This window comes from Podarcis liolepis (assembly GCF_965112155.1).
Source record: "Podarcis liolepis genome assembly, chromosome: 16".
Classification (NCBI taxonomy): Eukaryota; Metazoa; Chordata; class Lepidosauria; order Squamata; family Lacertidae; genus Podarcis; species Podarcis liolepis.
This window is the reverse complement of record NC_139567.1, coordinates 2959499-2985833: the sequence shown is the minus strand read 5'-3', so window position 1 is coordinate 2985833 and position 26335 is coordinate 2959499. Positions and strand designations below refer to the sequence as shown.

General features: G+C 43.6%; 1 protein-coding gene across 4 annotated transcripts; it reads left to right on the top strand.

Annotated features, from left to right (window-relative positions):
- The first annotated feature begins 1519 nt into the window (after window positions 1–1519).
- ENTPD4 (ectonucleoside triphosphate diphosphohydrolase 4) lies at window positions 1520–24636 on the top strand. 4 transcript variants are annotated; one of them, XM_083480533.1, is made up of 14 exons: window positions 1520–1647; window positions 2771–2878; window positions 4287–4404; window positions 6193–6372; window positions 6598–6803; window positions 8437–8587; window positions 8682–8785; window positions 12376–12435; window positions 13248–13378; window positions 16078–16244; window positions 17382–17706; window positions 20351–20436; window positions 22029–22190; window positions 22712–24636. In XM_083480533.1, the coding sequence occupies exons 5-14, from the start codon at window positions 6665–6667 to the stop codon at window positions 22938–22940; spliced, it is 1554 nt and encodes a 517-aa protein (XP_083336659.1). In that variant the 5' UTR covers window positions 1520–1647; window positions 2771–2878; window positions 4287–4404; window positions 6193–6372; window positions 6598–6664; the 3' UTR covers window positions 22941–24636. The 4 variants fall into 4 exon arrangements, with proteins under 4 accessions (XP_083336659.1, XP_083336658.1, XP_083336657.1 ...); XM_083480532.1 differs by having other exon boundaries at window positions 13248–13402; XM_083480531.1 differs by having other exon boundaries at window positions 4287–4408.
- The last annotated feature ends 1699 nt before the right edge of the window (window positions 24637–26335 follow it).

The following is a 26335-nucleotide window of genomic DNA, read 5'->3' as shown; positions in this document are numbered from 1 at the left end:
GGAGGGTTCCATTGTCTACACATGGAATGTCAGGAGCAGGGCTAGTTCTATTGCTCAGCTTATTAGACGGATGCAAACCATCCTGCAGCACTGGATGCAGTAAGGCTGCATATCAGCAGCAGTACACTTTTAAAGCAGATTTGTATGACAAACTCTCCTTATGGTCTTCCCCAGCCTGGTGCCTTCCAGTTAGCCAAAGGCCGACAGGAGTTCAAAAATGATAGGAGAATCATAGAATTGTAGAGCTGGAAGGGACCCCATGGGTTATCTAGTTCAACCCCGTGCAAGGCAGGAATCCAAAAACTCTTGGAGGGCACTAGGTTGAGGAATGTGAAGTTGCACAGGGCGTCAGACCGCTGGTCCACCTTCTCCAACAGTAGCTCTCTGTGAATGCTCTACTGTGGAGCTCCTTCCCTATGAGGAGATGCCGGGATTTGAACTAGGGAACTTTTCCCATCATCAGTTATATGTTTGATTATTGAGTTATACGCACATATAAACAAAAATAATCTAACCTATCACACAGAATACAAAATCAAATCAAAGGAAGAATGAGTTCTCTGCTCTCATCATGATCTTCTTGGTGTATGCACTCTACCTCTCAGCTAAAAATGAGGCGGCACTTGTTTTTGAATGGGGACTAAGTTCTCCTCACAGCCCATGCTGCAACACCACTACAGCACTGCCCTTTAAAGAAAAGACTGGGTTCTTTATGGGGTGATCAGCAGTGCAGTCAAGTAATTTTAGATTCTATATAGACTTAAAAGCCTTACTTGAGGAGGGAGGGTTCCTTAGTCAAATGCTCTACCCCCATCACACAGAAGAAAACAAAGCACTTACCTATTATGAAGAATACAAAATTAAGCATAATAATTAGCCACGACAACAACAGCCAATCAGTTTATTACTGGAAGAGGCTGGAGGTGAAATGATGGAAGAACTAGATGTCACAACTATCCTTCCTAGCTCTTCAGCGCCCACAGGCCAGGGGATATAGCTCAGTGGTAGAGCATTTGACTGCAGATCAAGAGGTCCCCGGTTCAAATCCGGGTGTCCCCTCCTTTTTTTCCCTCCTTCCTGCCTGGAAAAAAAAAGTAAATTCCCCCAATTGCATTTGCGCGTCGATTCCTTCCTATTCCTGCACGGAAGGGAAAGCTGCGGCTGCGGCAAATGCATTGGAAGGGAGTCTTGCGGCGGCGCCCGAGCAGTCGGGGAAGCTTTGTTCCTCCTCCCCGGCTACTGAGCCGCCAGGGCCCGATCCGCGGTTTAAAGCAGCGGAGGCAAAGCCAAAGTCCCATCACCCCCCGCGCCGAGCCAGACTCCCATGATGCCCTGCGAAAGAAGCGCCCGCGGCCAGTCGCCCTCTCGGTATAGCAATGTGATAAATGAAAGAGATTCCCCCCCTTTTCTTTATGTTTGTAGATCTATGTTTACACCGGAAGTGTGCCCAAAGGGACCCTGAGGCGACTGCGCGCGCGCTGCTTCTTCCTGAGGCGGCTCTTGCGTCCCACCCCGTTCGGCTATCGCATTTGACGTCACTTCCGACGCCCGGTCCTCCGAGACCCGGAAGTGGAGGATGGCTGAGGTGTCGCTTTGCGCCCGGCGCCCGGCGCGCGGCCCGGAGCAGCCGCAGAGGAGGCGGCTGAGGTGAATTTGGGCGGGGAGGGGAGGGCAGCGCGCGCGCGTATGTTGCGCGGCCAGCTCGGACTCCTGGGCTCTTCCTTCGCGCCCAGTGGCGCCGCCGCCGGCTTCCCTTCCGCCGTGTCTGAAAAGGCGAGGGAGGAAGGGCAGGTTCCCGGCGGGCGGGGGAGGAGCCTCTCGGAGCCATTTTTGAGGAGAACGAGGGTTTGGTGTGGGGTCCGCGGCGGAGCCCCGATGCGCCGGTAACTGGGCCTCGGCGGCGGAGCTGCGGGAAAGCCGTGCGGGAAGCGGAGGAAAGTCCTCTGTTTGAATGGCTGTCCCGGGCCAGGCTGGTGTCAGGGGTGAACCGAGAGAAGAGTTCGTATAAACCGCGGTGAAACATGAAGCGTGTGTAGCAGCTTCCCACAGCTGGCTGGCTATTGGAAACTGTGTCCTGGGCTGGATCCTGTCACCCTCCAGATGTTGTTGGGCTGTTATCAGCCCCATAGCGAGGGATTATGGGAATTGTGGTTCAGCAGCACCTTGAGGGCTCGAGGTCCCCTGTCTCTGTGCTATAGCCGTCAGCGTCCTAAAAATCTCATGCTTGTTATGTGGAAAGAACCAAGTGCAGAAAAGGGCATATTATCCAGCTGCTGCATCAGCTCCCCTAGTTCGAAAAGTTGCAACATTGGGAGCTTTTTAGCTTAGCAAAAAAAGAGGCTAGCAAGGGACTTTAGTTAGATGCAGCCAAGGTAATTCTTAATGTCTTAAAGCGTAGGAGCCCATGTATTACATAACATGCAGACATGTAATAAAAACGAAGTATTCTTTAATCCTGAGATGAAAGATGAACCTTTTTGCATACAGTGGTGCCTCGCAAGACGAAAATAATCCATTCCACGAGTCTCTTCATCTAGCGGGTTTTCCGTCTTGCGAGGCATTCGTCTTGCGGGGCACCACTGTATTTTCTTCCTCATAGGCCTCCATCCTTTCAAGTCTGGGATCTACTTGCTTCATTGTGCTGTTAAATGTAACCTAGCAACAGGGTATTATACTGACAGTGTAACTTGGTTTTTAAGTTCAGCAGATCTGCTGATTTTAATGAAAATCCCATTTTAATATCTTGTTTTTTCTTCTATTCTCCATTTAGTTTCTGCACGATATGGCTTCTTCCAGCATTCTTTGCATGGAACTATTAAGATATGTAATTTGTATTAAATAGCTGGTATAGTTTGCGGAAGGTCACAATGTTTCAGAGGTAAGTAATTATAAGTACCTCATGTTGCGGTGTCATAATTTGGAACACGCACACTTGGAGTTCCATTTCAAACCATAAATTGTTAAGTGGAAATTACTCATAATAGGACTGCAGAGTCTGCATTAATGCCTTCAACAATGTTGGGAAACCCGGCCCATGAGACCATTTCCCCACCTGCCCCGTACCTGATGCCACATATGACATCAGGTGTGGAACAGGTAAAACACAGTTTTAGAGAAATAGTTGGAAGCCTTAAAATTCTCCTCTAAATGTTCTTTGCCAGGCAAATTTTGTATGTGGTACCTTTTAAATGTTGCTCCAAAGGCAAGCCTGCTGGGATTTGTTCCACATGGCAGCTCCCAAACAGAGCTTCTGAGTGCAATTGATCTATGCTGAAAGCAAGGTTTGCAGGTGCTGCCAATCAGTGTGTTGAGTGACACCATCAAAATCTGTGCCTTTGTCCATGCAATTTGAAATCAAACAATGTGGGCAAAAGAAAATGCTTCAACTGATGTCATAGTGATGTCAGGCAATTCTCATACATGCATGAAATGGATTTTTTGAACATATTGTGATAGTGTTCCATCTGCTAGCAGCCAATTTGTTTCTGATTCAAGGTTCTAGTTTGTAAAGTTGTAATCATTATATATATTCTTTACACACACACACACACCCTGCCGATTGCTTCAAATTCTGTTTAGAAAGTAGGGTTTAACTTGGTAATAAGACTTGAAATCTTATTGCAGTTAAAGCCTTGATTGTATAATGTGGGTTTTTGTGTTTTGAAACGTTATTTAAAATAGTGTGTTCTGCTGGTTATTTATAGCTGGAAGCTAGCAGTTTTGTTGCTTGCTTCAGCATCAAATTGCACTGATACAGAAGATGAATTTCAGCAAATGTATGCTGGAAGGTCATCAAGCATCAGACTGCATTCAGTTAAGTGGGAAGTTTACATAACCTCACATTGCTCTGCTAGCTTCAGTGGAAGTAGTGTAAGCTAGCCCTGGGCTTCTTCGGAAGGAAGGGTGAGATAAATTTAATAATAATAAAGTTGCCTGTAGCTCCAATTTGTAAGTAACTGTGTTAGTGCACTTGCTTCAGATATGAGAGATGAATTGACCCCCTCAGAACATGTATTTCATATTGCCATGCCCTCCCACAGTATGGTTTGGTGAATGGAGTTGCTAGAGATGTATCTGAGAGGCCTTCACTATCCTTAGCCTAGTTGTGCGGTTAAAATAGGACAGTCCCATGCACACCATCCTGTACTTTTTGAAAGAAGGGTAGGATATAGATCAGGGATCATTGCTAATAATTTGTTACATTGGTTTAGTTTTTGTGCTCATCAGATGTTGGATCTGAATAAAAGTACCATCTTTTTAATATCACTGCAATCTTTTCTTTTCAGTTCCTATTTGTACCATTGGTCCTGGGGATTATGTTTGTGTCTTATGAATCTGTAACATTTGGCTGACAATAGAAGTCTCTCTTACTGTACCTTGCCTGATCAAACTGTTCTGAAATGGGTAGGTAAGTATCCGAATACTGTCGGGGTGAAAGGAATAAGCTGAGTGCTTGATGGGGATGAAACGGACTTAAAAGTCTATTTGACTGTGGGCTCCCTTAATTTTGACACTTCCTGCACTATTTTTATTGATGAAGGTACAGTTGGAGACAAAACACCTCACATTGTTAACAAGTACAGTGCTACCTCGGGTTAAGAAGTTAATTCGTTCTGGGGGTCCGTTCTTAACTTGAAACTGCTATTAACCTGAAGCACCACTTTAGCTAATGGGGCCTGCTGCGCCGCTGCTGGGCAATTTCTGTTCTCATCCTGAAGCAAAGAAGGTACTATTTCTGAGTTAGCGGAGTCTGTAACCTGAAGCGTATGTAACCTGAAGCGTCTGTAACCCGAGGTACCACTGTAAACTGTTACAGCTGAATACTGAACTGTACAAGATACAAATAGGTACAAATAATGAATAAATAACAAAAGGTGCTGAATTTCCATTGCTTGTTTTCAGCACTTGTGTCATGAAGAAATATAAAACACAAAAGGAGCTCTGCTGAATGAGACTAAAGGCCATTCTATTCTAGCACTCTGTTCTCACACTGGCCAACTAGATGCCAATGGGAATTCTGCAGTGAGTACTTGAAATTGACTTCAGTGGAAAGGACTCACAGTGGCACTGCATGTAAATTGGAAAAGTGGGTAAAAGGTGTTTGGAAATAACAGCACATATATAAATTATTTTTAAAATATTTTACCAGGCTTGTCATCTACTTAACGCTTTAAAAATGAATTGATAAGATATGCATTTGAGAGATTGTGATAAAGGAAAAGTGTTCTTTGAAAAAATGTTGCACACCTGTAGCAAGCAGCATCATAAAGGAAGCATTGCCCTTTCTCACACAAGAAGAATGGTGGTACTTGCTTCCACAATTTAAAAAGTAATTTTATTCAAACTGAAATGAAAACCTGCTACTTGATTAAATTGGGGCATCTTTTAGTAAATCAAAATGCATTTAATTGCTTAAGTTAATCTAACTGATGAATGAATTGAAGATTCCATCTCTAATTACTGCAACTCAATACCATAAATGTAGTACCCCTCATGTTGTAGTCCTGCAGTCTGAGATATGAGGATTTTGGCTTGCCCTAGGGTCATCTAATAAGCTCTGCTTGACTTACAGCAGAAACTACAGTACACAAACTCTTGAATATAGCAGTGTCTTAGAAGGCTACACTGTGGGAGCTGAAATTTCTGACCACATATACAATTTTGTGTGACTAAGCCATATCCCCTGATCATCTCTTCTTCCTGCCAGCAGTCTCCACCCTTGTGGCTTCACTCCTCTGTCCCCAGGCAGCTACTTGTGTTCATAGCAGTATTGGGGGCTATGCAAACTTAGCTTGCATTCACTCATCTACTTAAGCATATCTATGTTCTTAATATTGGATTGTTGCTTTAGTGTCAATAGTGATGATATTGAGGTTTTAGAATTACTGTAATTGAGCATCATGACTGCAATAGGAGGACAAGGTATACATCTTCTAAATACATACAAAGTGTAGGGAAGCATTTTAAATCTAGGAATTAAGAGTTAGTAATGTAACTTTTGGAGTCTTCCTTCAGTTCTTGAAACTGCAGAATCATCTATTTGAAGAGTTTACAATCTACTTAAATTCACTATGACATATTTTCTGGCTTATAACATTTGGGATCCAGTGATTGGATCCTTTGTGTGTCAGTGAGTATACTGTAGTAAGGTACCTTTTCAGACAGGCTATCTTTTTGTTTTCTAAATTTCAGGATCAGTGTTTCATGTCTGTTTCCTGCTTCTTGGCACTTCAGCATTTCCCCAGTAGGGTGTCCACGAATATTGAACACCACGTTACGGCAGATTATTGTCATTGGGTTGCTCGCTGCTGCCTTTTTCTTGCTGTACTATTCTGTTGTAAAATATGGCTACAGGGACAAAAAGCTGCACAGGTAAGAACATCCTGTAAGACAAAAATATATGTTCCAAAAGTGTTTGTTCACATCTGAGAACAACACAAGTAACGGATAGTTGTTTTTGCTTTTAAATGTGCTTCTAAGTCCCTATAAATTGAATACAATTTGCAGTGAGATCTTATTCTTGTTGACTCTTTAAGCTCAGTCCCACTGGTTTCAATGAAATTTGCTGCTAAACAACACTTTGATGCTCTCTTCCAGGTATCTTGCTCGAGTAACTGACACAGAAGCTACAGATACCAACAATCCCAAGTTGAACTATGGTATTATGGTGGACTGTGGTAGCAGTGGATCTAGGATCTTTGTGTATTGGTGGCCGAGGCACAATGGCAACCCACATGATTTGCTGGACATCAAACAAATGAGGGACAAAAACAGCAAACCAGTGGTTATGAAAATTAAACCAGGTATTGGAGAAAAGGCCATAACTTGGGTTTTTTTTCCCTGCCATAGCTTAGCAGCATGTCTTAAAAAGAATGGTAATTTATAAAAATGTAGCAGTTTCATTTTATTAAATGTTTTATTGTGTTTTATCCCTGTTTTACTTGGGATGATATGTGCAGGCCAATTCTGCCCATGTTTACTTGGAAGTCAGTCCATATAGCCAAGGGTTTTGATTTCATTCTAACCTCCTTCACCTCATTCTTGCAGACAGTTCTGCTTGCTATTGTAACATAAAAACAAAGAGTTGTTTTCCTGTGGTTTGAAATTCAGCATTGGTTGGCCTGTGCAGTAAACTGAAAAGTTATAAGTTTAGAAAAACTTTGAGGAAGGACCTATTGGTAGTTACGTCAACTAACAGTGACTGTTTCATGGAAGCTACCTTGAGTGTGTGTGTGTGTGTGTGTGTGTGTGTGTGTGTGTGTATGTATGTGTGTGTGTGTGTGTGTGTGTGTGTATGTGTGTGTGTGTGTGTGTGTGTGTATATATATATATATATATATATATATATATATATGGTATATAAATAGAAGTTGACATGTTATGTTGAGATTTTATTTGTCAGACTCGATCTGTGGCATCTGTTCAGTGTCCTTATTTTTTATGTGAATAAATATGATCAAGTCATAATTTTCTTTTCATCAGTGAACTGTATTTATATGCAATATTTACTAAAAGAAATACTGCTGTAGCCTAAAATTCCAATATAGCATGTGAAATTATGCTATTTGGCATATTTATGAAATTTACAGGGAATACCCTTAGGCATTTTTACTCAGGCACAAGACTCTGTTTAGTGAAACTTACTTCCAATTTGAAAAAAAAAAAAAATAGAAAAAAATGGAGAACACTAAAAAAAACCACCTACGAAATGCCCTGTTTTTCAGAATGAGTGAAATGCTTTTAAGGATCTGGAATCTGTGGACCAGTTCTATTCAAAGTGCAAACTTCAGGATGCTATATTAAACTTCAAGCCGTATGCTTTTCCTGACACATAAATTGAAAGATGCATCGTTCAAGTACCTGTAATATGGCCTTTTCCCTGGCATTCAAACATACTGTGGATGCCTCCCTTCAAATAGATGGAATGATTATTTGATGTCTTGGGGCCTTTCTTCTCCATTTGGTTGCATGGCCGTTATATAGACTCCAGTTATATATGCCTTTTATGCTCTAATAAAACATATTCCGAGGTCCATTCTAATACAACCTTTGTAGCATGGGATCCAAGGTGTTTTACTTTTTGCCTAGATAATGTTACTAATCTCAGCTCACATATCGTGGGTTTTTTCAACAACAGTCTTGACCTTTCCAAAAACAGGCTTTTTTAAAACCAATAAATCACTTTTGTAGTAAAGTTATGGCCACATGAATTATAGTGGCTAGTAGATCCTTTTGCTCAGGCAGTATTTTGTCTTTAATTGGATTGGCATACTGAATGTTACCCAGAAAATTCACCAAAAAAGCAAACAAGTTATTCAGCTTCCAACTCTTATAATCAGAAACTCTTTGAAATAATAAGGGGTTTTTTGTATGTTGGACTCTCCCACTTTCTGCTGTATGCATATATACTCATATGTATCTCCATTGCTTTTTTAGGCATTTCAGAATTTGCTACCTCTCCTGAAAAAGTCAGTGACTATATTTTCCCACTTCTGAGCTTTGCTGCTGCACATGTCCCCCGTGCAAAACATAAAGAAACACCTCTGTATATCCTTTGTACAGCAGGGATGAGAATCTTACCAGAGAGGTGACTGAATATCTTTTTTCTATTACAGTTTAATACAGAGAATTGAGTATGTTAGGGGTCTATTTGTATTTTAAACATATTTGGAATCTTGCAGCCAGCAAAAGGCAATACTAGAAGACCTGCTAACTGATATCCCAGTGCATTTTGATTTTCTGTTTTCGGACTCCCATGCTGAGGTTATTTCAGGAAAGCAAGAAGGTAAGGAACTGCTTTTGAAAAAGACAAGTTTGAAACCACATTCACTAGACTGATGGAATGTCTGTCCAGGGAGCAGGTCCCCTTCAGTGGGTGACAGAGAACTGCTACAAGAAACGCAATTGTAAGAGATGCTGTGAATCACAACACAGAATGAGGAGAGCAGAGATATGTCCCTTTCCAGGATGTCTATATACCTAGTTAGCCTACAACCAGATTGTGTCGATACCAGGTCACTCCAATTTTAAGAAGCAAAAAACACAGGCAAATGGGAAGTTAATTTTGAAGGGGCAGGGGCTCCTTAGATTGCTACATTTCCTCTCTACTATAAATTAAAAAAAATATCCAGGGATGTACCAGGGTTAGGGAGTTTGAGGGTGTTAGTTTGGTGGTTGGTTTTTTAGGTAGAATATATTTGGTGGGAAGGAGAATGAATGGATGAGAAGTCTTCACTGCATGATATACAGTGGTGCCTCGCAAGAGGAAATTAATTCGTTCCGCAAGTCTCTTCGTCTTGCGAGTTTTTCGTCTTGCGATGCACGGTTTCCCATAGGAATGCATTGAAAATCAATTAATGCGTTCCTAGGAAAACCGCCTTCAGACCAGGTCCGGGGACAGTCTGTCCCCGGACCTCATCTGAAGGCTGGGGGGGGGGGACAAGGGCTTTTCTTCCCACCCCCAGCATTTTAAAAAACCCTGGGACAGCGGAGGACTTCTCCGCTGTCCGGGCGATCTTAAAATGCTGGCGGGCGGCATTTTAAAATCGCCCCGGACAGCGGAGGACTTCTCCGCTGTCCGGGGCGATTTAAAAGCCCCTGGGAAGGCAGGCAGGGGGGACAAAGACTTTCGTCCCCCACCCGCCTTCAGAAGGTGTTCCCGCCCCGCTTCGGAGCAGCGTTCCGAAGCGGGGCGGCTGGGGCAGGTGTTCCCGCCCCCCCGCCCCGCTTCGGAACAGCGTTCCGAAGTGGGGCGGCTGGGGCAGGTGTTCCCGCCCCCGCCCCGCTTCGGAACAGCATTCCGAAGTGGGGCGGCTGGGGCAGGTGTTCCCGCCCCCCCGCCCCGCTTCGGAACAGCGTTCCGAAGAGGGGCGGCTGGGGCAGGTGTTCCCGCCCCCGCCCCGCTTCGGAACAGCGTTTTAAAATGCTGGGGGTCGGCAGCGAACGCTTCGCTCCCGACCCCCAGCATTTTAAGATCGCCCGGGGCAGGCGGGGGGGAAGGCAGGCGGGGGGGAGCAAAGACTTTTGCCCCCCGCCGGCCTTCAGAAGAGGTCCTCTTCTGAAGGCCGGCTGTGGGCAAAAGTCTTTGCTCCCGACCGCCAGCATTTCCCTATGGGCTTTCGTCTTGCGATGCAAGCCCATAGGGAAATTCGTCTTGCAAAGTGCCTCCAAAACAGAAAACCCTTTCGTCTTGCGGGTTTTCCGTCTTGCGAGGCATTCGTCTTGCGGGGTACCACTGTAAGAGTAAAATCAGCTGGATTTGTGCAGTATCGAGAGAGGCTGAGAAAGGGCTTTATTGGAGATTCATCAGTGGAATGTCAACAGTTGATCTGAATAAAGCAGATTCTAAATGTGACGTGGGGTTTGCCGATCAGAAGGTCGGCTGTTCGAATCCCCACTATGGGGTGAGCTCCCGTTGCTTGGTCCCAGCTCCTGCCCACCTAGCAGTTCGAAAGCACGTCAAGTGCAAGTAGATAAATAGGTACTGCTCCAACAGCGTTTCCATGTGCTGCTCTAGTTCGGCAGAAGCAGCTTAGTCATGCTGGCCACATGACCTGGAAGCTGTTTGTGGTCTGCAGACAAACACCGGCTCCCTCAGCCTGTAAAGCGAGATAAGCACCACAACCCCAGAATTGTCTGCAACTGGACTTAATGGTCAGGGGTCCTTTTACCTTTAAATGTCTTTGAATAACCATACACTGTTTACCCCCACACCCCTCCATTATTTTCAAATACAATTACACTGTGTGAAATGCACTTTTTGCAACTCACCTGTATTTCTTGTAGCATCCTTAGTTAGATTTCTCTTATTTTTTAAATTTATATATTTATATTCTATATTTTGATTTTTTTAAAAAAAATCAAGGCAGAGTACAAAATGCAAGAAGAAAATTGGCATAAAAACTTGATGAAAAACATAAATAAGTCATCAGGTGTTTCTTTGTCTGCTTAGCTGACTGCTTAATTCACTGCACACATCACAGATACTGGAATCTTTATTTTTTTGTAAGCCTTTCTTTATCCCTTGTTTGTTTTTTCCAGCAATACACCTCTTTCCCCTCATCATAGTTCCTGTGCCTTGTGGCCCTCAAGAAGATGTTGCACTACAACTCCTATCATCCTTCTGGGGATGATGGAAATTGGAGTCCCAACAACATCTAGAGGGCCACAGAGTCCCCACGCCTGTTTTAGCTAAGCCATTCTGTTCTGTTATTTATAGCTGTTCATTAGCAGGCTTGTACTATAAAGCTGGAGGGACGCGGGTGGCGCTGTGGGTTAGGCCACAGAGCCTAGGACTTGCCGATCAGAAGGTCGGCGGTTCGAATCCCCTGCGACGGGGTGAGCTCCCGTTGCTCGGTCCCTGCTCCTGCCAACCTAGCAGTTCAAAAGCACTTCAAAGTGTAAGTAGATAAATAGGTACCGCTCTGGCAGGAAAGTAAACGGCGTTTCCGTGTGCTGCTCTGGTTCGCCAGAAGTGGCTTGGTCATGCTGGCCACATGACCTGAAAGCTGTACTCCGGCTCCCTTGGCCAATAAAGTGAGATGAGCGCCGCAACCCCAAAGTTGGTCACGGCTGGACCTAATGGTCAGGGGTCCCTTTACCTTTACTATAAAGCTGCAAGAGCACACTCTGGTGGCAACATTTGGAATCGCTGGGCAGAGCACTTTCATACTACAGTACAGTCGTACCTCTCAAACGCATTGGCTCCTGAACAAATCAGCTCCCAAATGATCGAAACCTGAAAGTGAGTGTTCCCATTTTCGAATGATTTTCAGAAGCTGAATGTCCAGCGTGTCTTCCGCTCCTGCAGCCAATCGGAAGCCTTGCCTTGATTTTTTAACTGTTCCGGGAGTCGAATGGACTCCTGGAACGCATTCTGTTCGAGAGCCAAGGTATGACTGTACATAGATTTTTAGAAGGTCTTGGAGAGGCTGGAATTTTCTGGTTTTTTCACACATCATTGTGGCCAGTGAGGAATTGTTTTTCTTTTTTTTAACCATGTACCTGAGAAGTAGCATGTCTGAATTAATTTTTTTTAAAAGGAAAGTAGTTTTCCATACAACTCAAGTTTATTGGGGCTCATCCAGACTTGTAGTTGTCCAGTGCCTAGAATGCAGTTTTACCCTTGCCCTGCCATTTTCCTCCAGAAAACCCGCTCTTTAGCAATAAATTGCAGCAAACATCAATCCAGAGTAAACCTGATTGGCATTTGCTCCGATTCAGTGGTAAAGATCTGGTTTCCCGGGGTGAAAGTGACTGGGCAAGGGCAAGTCTCGTTGGGCCCTTGTTATAATACTGTTTTAATTAAGTTTACTATTTTTAAAGGTGCAGCTCAATAACTTTTAATACTTAAAATTATTCTCTTAAATTTTCTAGGAGTATATGCATGGATTGGAATCAACTTTGTCCTTGGAAGATTTGAGCATACCGATGATGGCAAGTGTCTTAATAGCACTCTATGTAGCCTACCAAAGGGAGAAATGGTGTTGATGGTCCGATGGCTGTTGCTAGTGGACAATATCCTTCAGCAGCTGTGTATAAAAGTTGATCAGCAGCTGTGCTTGGTGGATTCTGATCCATAATAAAGATATAGAGTCTAAAAATATGTGTGCCTATTAGAGAACAGAAGGCATAAAACAATACCCTAAATATTTTCAGCTACAGAAGTTTTAACAAGGGTGTGTGTGTGTTTGTGTGTGTATACACACACATGCACCAGGAAGTCCCAAAAACATTAGCTTTTGAGAGGTATGGAGGCGACTTTGAATAAGTGCTTCAACCCCATACTGTATTATTTTCATTGCTATTTTCTGTATCTTTCCCAGCTCTGTGTTACCATTTTTGAAAACAATATACAAGTCATTCTAAATATGCCTACTTTAGAATGACATTGCAACATTTCCTGTTTTACTCCAAGCTTCTTTCCTAATACTGTTAAAATATATAGCACATATTTTCTCCCACCCCAAGCTAACTTTCCTATTACCTTCCAGGACTCTTGTCATTATGGCTGTGATGTGGGATCATTGGGGCACTATGCTCAGAGAGCTTACCGAGAGTCCTCCTCAAGAGTGTTATACCAAGAATTGCATGTTTTTGTCAACTCTGCAGCCTAGCAAACTCTTGGCATTAGGCTGCCATTGCAGGATTGCCATTTCTACATTGTATGGCAGTGCAAATGTTTGAAATTCAGATCCTCAGAAGGGTTTGCCCCCACATCTCAACATCCTTCACGTCTTGTCTTTCAGAGGATGATGCTGTAGTGGAGGTGCATATTCCTGGCAGTGAAAACAAGGAAGCCATTCTTCGAAAGAGGACTGTGGGTATACTTGACATGGGTGGTGTGTCAACTCAAATAGCATACGAAGTCCCTAAAACTGTAAGCTTTGCCTCTTCACAGCAGGTTATTATCTGTACAACTTTTCCTTCTTTTCCTTTTGTTTTTTTCCTGTGTTTTAATCCATATACCATTGATTCTTTTTCTTTTGCGTGTTATGAGTTCTGTGCTTCACTACGTGACATCTTCACCCCAAGACGAGAGGAGGTTGCATCTTGATGTCCCATCTGCTAAGCAGTCTGCCTGTACATGATTCATTTCATCAGTCAGTTTAATACAAATGTCCTTGAATTATGCTACACAACTGTTAACTTTTCCTGGTGTTTAACCCCCATTTTGAATTGTGCCATTTAAATTGTGACACTTCTGGTGGGAATATGCGGTGGTGTATGGATTGTGGGTGTTATTTATTTTGGTTTGTTGGTTTGTTTTTATAAAGTTTTATTCAGACCTTTCCTAATACGTTGCAATAAAAACCAACTAATCTAAACAAAAACATAAACATAAAAAAGAAAGAAAAGAGAATACGAAGTCCTCTTTCACAGATAAATCTTAACTTGTCACACACAGAGACACGTGAACCATCCCAGCTCTCACCTGGGAGATTCTCTTTCCTGCCTCATGCAGGTTCTTTTGTCAATTATCAATAACCTTCATCAGCATGTTAGCCCCTCTTTAACCCTGAATAGAGAGCCACAAATAATACAAAAGACCAAAGCAAAGCAGAAAAAAGGAAAGAAAACAAATAAGAATGTTAAAGAAAAGAATAAAGTGGAAATGAAAAATAAAAAGTAGATAAAAAGGACTTCCAACTATCTATCTGTCAGTTATATATACTATAGTTCTTCAAAACAGTCAAATGTTCAATCTAGAGTAGTATCCAGCTAGGTGCTTTTTTCTAGTTTTCCATCTGGGACTCTCCTGTTCATTTCTTTCACTGCAAGAAGTCCAAAGGAGGTTCTTTGATTATTATTATCTGTAAGAGTCAACAACAGTCCTCCTCTAGTCCAACATCACAACGTTCCCTCCAATTTTAAGAAACATTCAGTCCTTATTCGTTCCAGAATTTCTTCACTATGGTTATGTATTAACACAACAGTCCATAATTATTTAGTTCTTATATAGTCATTAATCCACTCCCAAATTCATATCTTCCAATCCCGTTTCCTTGTAGCTATTGGTTGTCAATCCTTTTTTTTAATAGAATTTTTCTCCTCTTCCATTCTTTTTCCAAAAATGTTGCAGGAGACGTAGTAGCTCTTTCTTCCAGTTTCAATCACATTCCTTTCTTTCTCAACTCTATCTCTTCCAGTTCAGGATATTTCTTAGTCTCTCCATCTATGCACACCACCGCCTCCTCCAACATCATAACTCCACCATTTGGCTATTTCACTCCTTCAGGCATCTGTGTGGATGTTCTCTGGATTTCATCCTCTCTTGTCTCCAGTTTTACCATTCCGTTCTCCTTTTCTGGCAGTTCTCCATCAGCATTTTCTCCAAGTATTCTGTAACTTCTCCAGCCTCGGCTTTACACAATATAATTTTTAAAACCATTTTACTCATCTCCACTTTAATTTCTAACAGTTGCTTATGGAATAATTGCTGCATGACATTGACAGTTAATGATTTTTTTAAAAAAATCCTTCCAGTAGCAGCTTAGAGACCAACTAAGTTTGCTATTGGTATGTGCTTTAAAATAGTTTAAAATTCAGCATCCACGGTGCACTCTCAGAAATCCACACAGTTCTTGCCTATCTTAAGAGTCAAGCAGTGCATTCCTAACATTTCTGTCCCATAGGCAGCCATGTAGCTCCGCTTTTCAAGCAACACATTAATCAGTGAGATGGAGGGTTGAAAATAGATCACAGTAAAATGAAAACCTCTCAGAAATGGAGAACCTCCCAGCTGTAGATAACTTTATTTGATAAATTACTTAAACACGCTTCATCCTTTATTTGTTTTCAGCCTCTTAATGATGTGTCCTCTTAAGCCAACTGGCAGGTTATATTTCACGTGAACATTTTAACCCACAGACAGAGAATGCCTCTGTAGAAATAGTCTCTGTAGTAATTTCAAAAGTAATTCAGGAACGGAGGTTTTGCTGGACTTTGCTCTAGAGACTAACCTCTAGGGCTATTAAGTGGTGTTTGCGCCAGGTTACATTTCTTCTGCCCCCAATTCATGTTCCTCAAAGATTTCTCTGTCCCATGGAGGGAGTAATAATTCCAGGGCATTCAGAAGGTAATATATCTGCCCCTTCCCTTCAGTAATTTATACTATATATGTGGTAAAGATGTCAAAGGGAGGGAAGGAAAAGAAGAGGCAAGAGTTAACGGGTGAATATAAGAACATGTACAGTTCCCCCATGGGTGGCTGCAACCAGGATCATAAATTGTGCAGATTTGGTCAACTAGCAGAGTTTTGGGTGTTGGTGCCGCTTTCTTTAGCAAGGGCTACCCAATGTGGTGCTCTCCAAATGTTAATCAACTGCAACTCCTATCAGCCCCAACCAGCATGTCTGATTGCCAGACATGATGGGAGTTGTAGTCCAACTGCATCTGGAGGTCCCCCGCTTTGACACTTGGGTATTGAGTACAAAGAGTTCCTCTAGAGAAAGTTCTTGTGAAAATGTTTAGAGAGCTGCAGATTTGAAATAACTTCCCTCTATTCAGAGTTAAGTGTTACACAACACAAAGCAAAGCTGTTCATGCCTCTTTAATCTCGTGTTTTGGGATCTGCAGGAGGAGGTGGCCAAGAACCTACTTGCAGAGTTTAATCTAGGGTGTGATGCTCACCAAACTGAACATGTGTACCGAGTTTATGTGGCAACTTTCCTCGGCTTTGGTGGAAATGCTGCCCGGCAGAGATATGCAGACAGCATATTTACCACCACAGTATTTAGAAACAGGTAATATTCTATGATTAACTTGATTTCCAGATCCAAATGATTTCCCTCCTGTACATGTCAACATTTAAATCTTCCCCAGTGAGATGGGCACATCTTCAGATGGTTGCAGTAATCATGTAGGTAAGAGCTATTTGACAGTGGGACAGACGCCCTCGGAAGGTGGTGGACTCTTCTTCATTAGAGATTGTTAAGCAGAAGGTGGGTGATTTAGTTGAGATTCCTGCATTGCAGGGGGTTGGATTAGATGACCATGAAGGTCCCTTCCAATACTATGATTCTATAAGCTCCTTCCCAGCACCCTCTCCCTGGAGGGCTTTGGCTCAACTGGAACTCCAGTCAGGCTCGCTCTGCCCTCACCCCTTTCATCACACCTCAGTTCCAAGGAACTTGGAAGCCTCACTCTTAACTGCTACATGTCTCCCTAGCCCTTCCTTATCTGACTTATCTCCCAGCCATCATTATGATTAATATTGCCATTTACTCAGTTTGTATATACTGCCCTTCACAGGGCGGTTCACAAAATGAGAACACAAAATACATAACAAACAAAAACAAACCAATAACCCCTCTCCCACAAACAGATTTAAAGGCTGTATAATGTTCACTCAGCCAAAGCCTGGTTATACAGAAATGCTTTTGCCTAGTGCTTAAATATGCCATGAAGGTGCCAGGTGAGTCTCCCTGGAGAGAGCAGTCCAGAAGCAGGGAGCCACCACAGAAAAGACCCTGTTCTCATGTTGCCACCCTCTGGACTGCCAGCAAGCCCTGCTGACCAGCGTCCTGATCGTGTATCCACGCAAGAGGAACATTAGAAAAAGCTTTCTCATGGGAGGAGCTGTGTGGCACTGGAACAGCCTGCCTCAGGGAGTGGTGGGCCCTCCTTCACGGGTGGGATGGTTGTCTGTCAGGGATGTTAAGCACAGGTGGAATGGTCCTCTGTTAAGGATGTTGTAGTTGCATCCTGCATTGACCACCACAGGCCTACTAGAAGTCACAGATTTTGCCATTGCGTTGCTTTCCCCAATTTGTGCTTGCTCACCTGACACAGCGCCAGGTGGGACCACTCTCCAAGGCAGAGCAATCTGGTATCCTGTAAACGGTTTTTGCACATGTAACTTTGCTCAATCTTTTTTGCAGGCTTCTAGGCAAACAGATTGGTATGACTTCTGATACCCCCTATTTAGACCCTTGCCTGCCTTTGGATGCTGAGGATGAAATCCAGCAGAATGGGCAGAAGATGCATCTTCGAGGGACAGGAGATTTTCACTTGTGCCGTGATGTTATTCAGCCTTTCATGAATAAGACAAATGAGACGCAGACTTCTTTGAATGGCATTTATCAGCCTCCTGTGCAGTTTGAGAACAGCGAGTTCTATGGGTTCTCGGAGTTCTATTACTGTACCGAGGATGTATTGCGGATGGGAGGAGAGTACATCGCTGCTAAGTTTATTAAAGCTGCAAAGGTAAAAGGTCCCTCTGCTTTTGGGTGGTGAAGGGGCAGCTAGATTGTCAGACCAAGGGCCTGGGAGGCGAGGGGTCGTCATCTCAGTGAACCCACAAAGCTAATTTGGTGATCTTGGGCCAATCACTTTTCTCTCAGCCTAACCAGCCTCAGATGGTTGTTGTGAAAGTGAAATTGGCAGTGGTGTGTGTGTGTAAGAAAGAGAGCGTGCTTTTTATATGACCCTGAGTTCCTTGGAAGGAGGGCAGGGCAAAATATAATAAAATTAATGCTACTCTTTATTACACATGGACATGAGTTGTGATTGATGTTGAAGAGTTTTGGTTCTGAGAGTCCTAAGTTTCTATCATTAAGGTAACATTCTGCTATATAGGTATATTTCATTTATGAATTGCTTTCCATGAAACATTCCAAAGCGATCGACAATAAACCCATCAATAAGAAAGATTTCCTAACCAATACAGATACAAACTGGGATCGGAATATTCACTTAAAAGGATTTTTGAAAAAGGAAGGTCTTCAGTTGGTACCAAAAAGGACAATAGAGACAGTGCTTGTATGATATGTAACGGGGTGGGTTCCAGAGGTATAGACATATACATGCAATACACAGATTTCCTGCATGTGTTCAATAAAATCCTCACCAGCCAACTCCTTAATTTTCGGCTTCATGGAGAGGGAACAGCAGGGGGTGGTAGTTACTGTGATCAAACTGGGGAAGAGGTTTGGGCAAGAAGAGTGGCTGGAGGGAGCCTGGCTGAGGGATAATGCAGTTGCCCATAGTGGTGGAGCAGAGATGGGTGGTGGAGATGGAAAGAGATGTAATTTTGAGCTAGTAGGCTCTGAAAGCCCATACTGACAAGGGAGAAGCAAGTTCTTTAAAAAGGTGCTCAATTTTTATTTGAGCCCAATTGACACTTTTCTTTTTATTTAGAGAACCTGTTTCTCCCTTGTGTGTGTTCCTGTTATAACCCCCACCCTGTTTCATTCCTGGAAGCTCTTCATACATATTTAAGTCTCATTGTAAGTGGATGGAGGTGCATTACTTTTTGTTGGGCTTTGCCCTTAGCAGGGAGGGGCATTCATGTTTGACTCCTCTTTATTGCATGCTGCTTTTTAAAAGAGTTTTGAAAAGGATTATCTTTAATTTTATCCTCTGAACACAGTGAGCACTATACTGTGTAACAACCCTTCCCTGCTGGCTGGCAGAAGGGAGAAAGGGCTGCCTAAAATCTGCCTTTGCCCCCACCAATTCTGAATGCCCCACCCCCAAGATTTGTAGATCATGCCCCCCCCCTTTGGGCACCAGTTAAGAATCACTGACCTAGGGCAAGATATTGTCTCTCAGCCTTAAGTTTTCCTGCACTTGCACTTGCCCTGTCAAAACAGATTCCTGGGTTGGTTCCTGAATGGTTTCTATATATGAGTATTCCCTGTTTGTCCAAAATTATTGACTGCAACAGTCATCAAATCCATCTTCTCATGCAGCTGCTCCAACAAAGCACTTGTCTTGCAAAAAGCAAGCACCAAAACTTCTTCTAAACACATTCTTGTCCAAGGTCAGAGTCTGGTCTCACGATCCTTAATCTCCACAGCTGTGAAATTCCCCAGATCGACTCCAGCAACAGTTTAACAAGCTCCCTCTAGAGGAGACAATTTCAATTTGTATCCATCTTTTGAAAGCAGGTCCAACAAAAGAAAATTACTTTCATTTTTCAAATATTTTGTTTCTTTTGAATGCAAAAGGCAACATTGGAATCAATGTGTTTCTCTTTTTTAACTATCTGTCAAAAGACGTTCCATTCACAGTCAATGAACTTCCCCAAAAATTCTGTCTCTGACACACCGTTCCCAGGTTTGAGATGGTGGAAATTTATCTTTCTTTACTCTCTCTCTCTCCTGCAGGCTTAAACAATCTAAGATTCCCCCCCTCTTCTCCTGCTTCCAAGAGGGGTTTTGGTGGTTTTAACTGAAGGAAATTTAGTCCTTTATATATGACTTTCCAGACTTTAGCTTGCAAAATTTTTGCTTCAATCTATTTACAAAAGCGGAAGGTGGACTTCCTGTTTAGAACCTTCCCGCTTCGGTGCCAAATTAAAATGTTTTGTAGTCCAATTTTCCGTTCTACTCACGGGTACTTGTTTAGAGTCCAATTGTCCACAGGAAAAAGTCAGCGCTCTCCGGCAACGGCTGTGCGGCTTCACTCCGTAAAAGTAGCGGTCGATTCAAAACACCGCGCCACTCACCCCACTTCACTTCGGATCCCCGAAAAAGGGTTTCCCTGCGAGTAGGGGAGGCGCTCTTGGTGTCAGCCGAATCCCACGTTCCCAGGCTTCCTCCGCCTGGGATTTTTGAAGGGTCTCCGCCTTCGCCACGGTGGCAAGACCCGATTTTCGCGGAGCGGGTTCCTCTCGGCCATTGCCAGTGGCGCTAACCCGGAAGTCCCCTGCTCTTCCTAATTGAGGTTGAACACTCTGTCCAATATACTGCGCAGCTTCTCTGGTTAATGCAATAGCCCTCAATTTTCTTAGCCCCCAATATTTCATTACACTCCTTGCCTCCAAAAATGTATAATACTTTCTATATCATATTTTCACATTGCCTTCAAAATGTATATATTTACATTCTTTGTGTTTCTTTTTCAGGATTATTGTGCAACGAAGTGGTCAGTCCTAAGGGAACGTTTGGACCGTGGTCTTTATGCCTCGCATGCAGACCTTCATCGATTGAAGTGAGTGTTCGTATTCCCCCATGGCTGGATCTGCTTGAGCATCCTTCCTGGGGAGAGAAGAGCCGAGAACAAATTGTACCAGTAGTTCCTAGAAGGAAACACTTCAAGGAGGCCCAGAAGCATTCATTCTTGCCATCTGAACTACTAGCCATAAACTGCAGAGCTTTTTGGAACTGTGGTTGAGTACCGAGTACAGTTTCATAAGCATGTAACGGATGCTGTACGTTTATAGCTATTTCGTATAACACAGTTCTAGTGCAAACAACCACTAGGACTGTTGCAGTCAGTTCCCATGTGGTGGAGGGGAGAGACCCACCCCACAATGGGGCTGACCTCCTACACGAGCTGGTTAGTACAGTGGTACCTCTAGTTGCTGTTCGCACCCCGAAAAGTCCGCAACTAGAGCGCCTCTTCTGCGCATATGCACAGCGCAATCAAATACTTCTGTGCATGCATGAAGATCGCTTCTGCGCATGTGCGGGCGGCAAACCCGTAAGTATACACTTACGGGTTTGCCGCGTTCATAAGATGAAAGTCGTTAACGAGTGGAACACAACATGAGGTATGACTGTAATGCAAATGCCTGATCCGTGAACTTCGGTCTTCCCCCACATAAGCTGGGCTTCCATAAAATCCCATTGCGCATCTGGTGGTTCACACAAGCTCTTACCTCCACGTTGGAGGAGTAGTGAGGGGACGTTCTCCATCTCAGGAGGAGAGTAATGATCCAGTGAGTTTATGAATCATATCTTAGTGTTCCTGAAGGTGACTGATTAGTGAAAAAGGCTTATACTTTTCGGATCCGCAGTGCCAGATCTGTTAAATGCTGCTATTCCTGGAAAAATGGAGTGGGTAGCACTGTGGTCTAAACCACTGGGCCTCTTGGGCTTGCTGATCAGTGGTTTGAATCCATGGGACGGGGTGAGCTCCCGTTGCTCTGTCCCAGCTTCTGCCAACCTAGCAGTTCGAAAGCACGCCAGTGCAAGTAGATAAATAGGTACCACTGTGGCAGGAAGGTAGACGGTGTTTCCGTGCACTCTGGCTTCCGATATGTTGCTCCAGAAGCGATTTAGTCATTCTGGCCACATGACCCGGAAAGCTGTCTGTGGACAATGCCGACTCCCTCGGCCTGAAGCGGGATGAGCGCCCCACCCCACAGTCGCCTTTGACTAGGCTTAACCATCCAGGGGTCCTTTACCTTTTATATTATCTATTCCTGGAAAGTCCAATAACACTGTCTATTAATTACAGAAAATTAACATGAGAAAGCCTTGTTAAAGTAGCCAATACCTAAGCTTTCATCCCACCTTTTTATCTCTTGGGTTTAATGTTCAAGCCTGCTGGAGCAGATGCACTCCCTCTGTCATAGCAAAACTTAATAATCTATTCTATATAAGTGCCTCATTTGTTGGGTGCAATCTAGAGAATGTCTGTGTAAGTTTAAGTAGAAAGTGTGCCATTGAATATGCAATTAATGCACAAGACCAAGGGAATTCAGTTATTCTTTTCAGGCTGTGCTTTTTATGTCTTAACGAGTTCTGCTTCTGTTTAAAAACAGCAGAAGTTGACTTCTTAATGTTTATTCTTTGTAGGTATCAATGCTTTAAGTCAGCCTGGATGTATGAAGTGTTTCACAATGGTTTCTCTTTTCCTGTAAACTATGGCAACTTAAAAACTGCACTGCAGGTCTATGACAAAGAGGTGCAATGGACGTTGGGGGCCATTCTCTATCGAACACGGTTTTTGCCTTTGAGGTATGGCTTCGCTTTTCTGAAGTGTGGTGTTCAAAAAGAGCCAGTCACCAGTCACAACCCTTTCAGTGGATAATTTTCTCCAGAAAACTTTGCATCTGTGATGGTTTCTGAGCATCATGTAGAGCTAGTGAGTTGCCCGCCAGATGGTGGGAATAGAGGACGAATGGAATGGTAAACACTAGTTGTTGTTCACCTCTGTGTGCCCTGTTCCTCGAGACCAGCACAGCAGCCTTTGCTGTTGGGTTGATAGGCATTCAGATAGGTTTGAGAGGATGAAAGGAATTGGTCTAAGAGGAAGATGACATTAGTGTTACAGCTGCTGACATCACAACTCCCCCCCCCATAAAGTTCTAAGGGGCAGTTTAGGAGTTGGGGGCTCTTCCCACTTGAAAATCACCATATTCCTCAGTTGCCCTCTCAGCTTTCTTCTGGAATCTCCCACCCTTACAGAGGCTGACTTGCTGAGGTGTGGGTTGCTGTAAGATTTCTTTCACGCTAATAATTTTGTTCTGTTTTCCCAGGGACATCCAGCAGGAGAATTTCCGAGGCAATCACTCCCATTGGCGCAGCTTCTCCTTTGTTTACAACCATTACCTATTCTTTGCCTGCTTCTTTGTTGTGCTGCTGTCCATCCTGCTGTACCTGTTGCGATTGCGACGGATTCACCGGCGAATGCTACACAGCGGCCCGTCCCCTTCCCTCTGGATCGAGGAAGGCCTCCCGCCACAGAAGATCCCAGGAGCCTTATAAGCTGCTGAACACTGGTCTTAGGACTTGCTAAAGAAAAAGCCATCATTTTTGCCTCAGGGTTCTTTTCTCATCCCTAGAAACCGTTGCCCAAGTCTCTTGCTGCGGTGTTGGAATCGAGAGGTCACCTGTACCTGGAAAACTGAGGGGGGAAAGCAGGGTCAGCTCCGCTTGGCTAGACTGAGGGAATATCAGCCAAAATTATTTTAAAAACTCATACCTTAAAAGTAAATGCACTTTGACATTGAGGGGAGATGTTGTGGAGGGAGGAACGAAAAGGGTGGGGCAGGGAAGACTTAATGCCAGTAAATAAATAAATGGGAAAGAAGCAACCTAGTCTGTTCTCCACTGTTCTGTACACAACTACTGTGATTGTTCTCTCAATATATGGTAAGCCAGCTCATAAAAAATTCCTGTGGATGTGAGGGAAATCTTATTAACCAATAATCCATCCTGTAAGGCAGGGGTGGGGAACTGGATGGGGCTGGCTGGCCAGACCATTATCTTCCTGCACCTCTCGTGCCCACAGTGACATTGGGTGACCCCTTTTTGCCTGCCTGGTTTGAAATCAGACTGGGGGCAGCAGCACAGCCTGCAAAGCACAGACTATCAGTTGAATGTCAGGGCTTGCAGAGTGCTATGCACAGCCCATCCTGACAGACAGCTGATTGACAATGCCTGAAACCCCCTTTTGGCTGTAACTCATGTTCAGTGTTGGGGAGGTAAGCCCAGCTGAAATGGCCCGGTAGACTTAATTGAGCCCGTGGGCTGGAGGCTCTCCATTGGAGCCCTAAGGATATCTCATTTGTCCCTAAGCTCCACACACTCCGTATGCCCCAGAGCCACACTGACATCAGACAAAGGGTTCTTTAATCTATTCATTCCTGGTGTGAACAGCAACATAGGCTTTAACAGAACTCTCCCTTGGTGCTCTTAAGCCGCTTGCTGTGTCTTGGCCTGCACAGAGGAACCAGCACCCAGGGAGAATTGCGCAAAGTGAGAGTCAGCAGCAGGATTCATAAACCCTTCGCCGCTGTAAGCAAATGCACGTTGCAAGACGAGGCCGCCACCCAGTCCTCTGCTGCTGTCCACGCTGGGAATGAGGGTGTTAAAGAGCCTTTTGTTGGTGTCTTGGCTTGCCTGTGAGTGTGTCAGTGAACAGTGCCAATATGGCTGGTCTTGAAGCCCTTGCTCTGTTCAACTGTCTTTTAAAAATATTTTGTAAAATATGCTGACCAGGGCAATAGATCTTGAGGTTCTGAGCCGCCTCCTGGAAAGAGGGTTCTTCAGTTTGTTAACGTTGTGATGTACAGTATTCTTGCAATATTGTGATGGAGCAAACCTGGCTAGCCATTGTAATGTACTGGTGTTGGGAAATGCACTCATAACATGGCGCAGTTGGCCTTGCCTGCAGTCCACCTGGTGTGCTTGGTAGCACTATCTGTGCTGCAGCAGAGAGTTAATATATGTGTGGCTTTCAGTCTTTGGGCCTGGCAGTAATTATTGATCCTTTTGTAGCAGCAAATAATTGAGTGAGACTGGAACACTGCTTGGACGCATGCTGGAAAGATAACATGTATGCTGTCATGTCCTTATTTCTGGCTATAGAAACTGTTTTTTACTTGAAAGAACATGTTCATAATTTAAAGTGGCATTTGTGTGAACATCTCATAAAATACAAGCTTTATCATCTTAGAAAGCAGCATCTGGTTTCACTCATGCATGAAGGGGTGGGGGAGGTGTGAGAGAGGGGGGGGGGAGAGAGATTTTAGCCTAATTGTACCTTATTAGAATCTCTTCCAGGCTTGTGAAGTTGGAGTGGGAGGATACATTTGAAATTAATTATAATCTTTTGACTGGAATCCCCCATGTGTGCTCTGGTCAAGGAGCATCTATTTAAGGAGGGGAGTTGCTCTTGCAAATGTTGCTCATGCTTTGAATTTCTTTCTTTTCTTTTTGGCCTATTTAGATTCCCACACATCTAATTTTATTGTAACCCTTTACCCCCGAAAGACCCAGGATTGTAACTGGCCCTGAGTGTTTAAGTATATTATAGAAATGTAGGCAACAAGTGTAACTATCAGACTTCCTTGGTATTTTGTGTTTTTTCAAAAAAAAGCTGAAGCCTTTTGCTTTCCAATTCTATATACAGTGGTACCTTGGGTTACATACGCTTCAGGTTACATACGCTTCAGTTTACAGACTCCGCTAACCCAGAAATAGTACCTCAGGTTAAGAACTTTGCTTCAGGATGAGAACAGAAATTGTGCTCCGGTGGCAGTGGGAGGCCCCATTAGCTAAAGTGGTGCTTCAGGTTAAGAACAGTTTCAGGTTAAGAACGGACCTCCGGAATGAATTAAGTACTTAACCCGAGGTACCACTGGACAGTAAATGCTTGTGACTCTATCATGAAAAATATGGCAACTTTAGTACTTGTGTCAAATCAACAAGTTTTTAACAGCTGTTGGAGGAATAATGAGCTGCTTTCTAATCCAGAGCTATCTGCAGTGACCTCGTCCCCTCACAAAATAGTGAAACACAACACTCTTAATAGCCTTAAGCTCAACAGTTTTCAACCGGGTTCCCAGGCCTTGTGATCCTCTCCATCCGAAAGGTTGTGTTTATACATGGGGGGGGGGGGGGTGTTTGGTTATGCACTTAACAAGCTTTGCTTCAGCCTCTCCTCTCCACCCCCCCCAACCAAAAAATAAATCCATTAAGGTTAGCAAAGAAAAGACCAGGGCTGTGCCCTCTAACCTTTGCCCATGGCCTTGCAGCCAGGTAAGTGATATCAAGACATATCCATCAGCATTGCTTCTGCTTCAGGGCTGCAGCTACAGAACCCAACCAATCTTTGATAAGCATTCTCTTAAATGGGTCTCTATGCAGAAGGGGAGTAGCTTAAAAAAAATGATTTTTTGTTTTTTGTTTTTAATTGTTAGAATGCTGCACTCTGTATGAGGGAAAAACATGTTTTTTTCTCATTTCCTTTCTATTAAGGGTCTGTCTTCTCTCTGTTAAAGATTGCCTGGACAAAACAGTTTGGGTAATTATACTCTGCCAAAAAGAGCATAACAAAGAGGTCGGCCAAAAAGTCTCAGTAGCCTGGTGACAAACTTGATCTGGGGCACTCTGTCCCCTGATGTGGCTTTTATCTCTGCCATTGTTGCTGCTTAATGATGGGTGGAAGTCTGCAAATGCCATGTACATGGTAGTAATGTTTAATAACAGCCTCACTCTCAGAAATATACTTTTTGGAGAAGAAAAAAAATCTGTTATTTTTCAGGTCATCTTGCCAGCAGTGGAACCAAGTGCAAAGCAAAGGATGCATTCGTGCCGAGCTCTAGGCATGGGAATAAGGGGATAATGACAGGAAGAAGACCAAATAGGCTGAAGGG

What these genes read in the sequence shown, in the direction of transcription:
- ENTPD4 (XM_083480530.1), top strand. An exon ending in AGGGACAAAAAGCTGCACAG is followed by an intron (nt 6,373 to 6,597) that starts GTAAGAACATCC and finishes GCTCTCTTCCAG; the next exon opens with GTATCTTGCTCGAGTAACTG. An exon ending in ATGAGAATCTTACCAGAGAG is followed by an intron (nt 8,588 to 8,681) that starts GTGACTGAATAT and finishes GGAATCTTGCAG; the next exon opens with CCAGCAAAAGGCAATACTAG.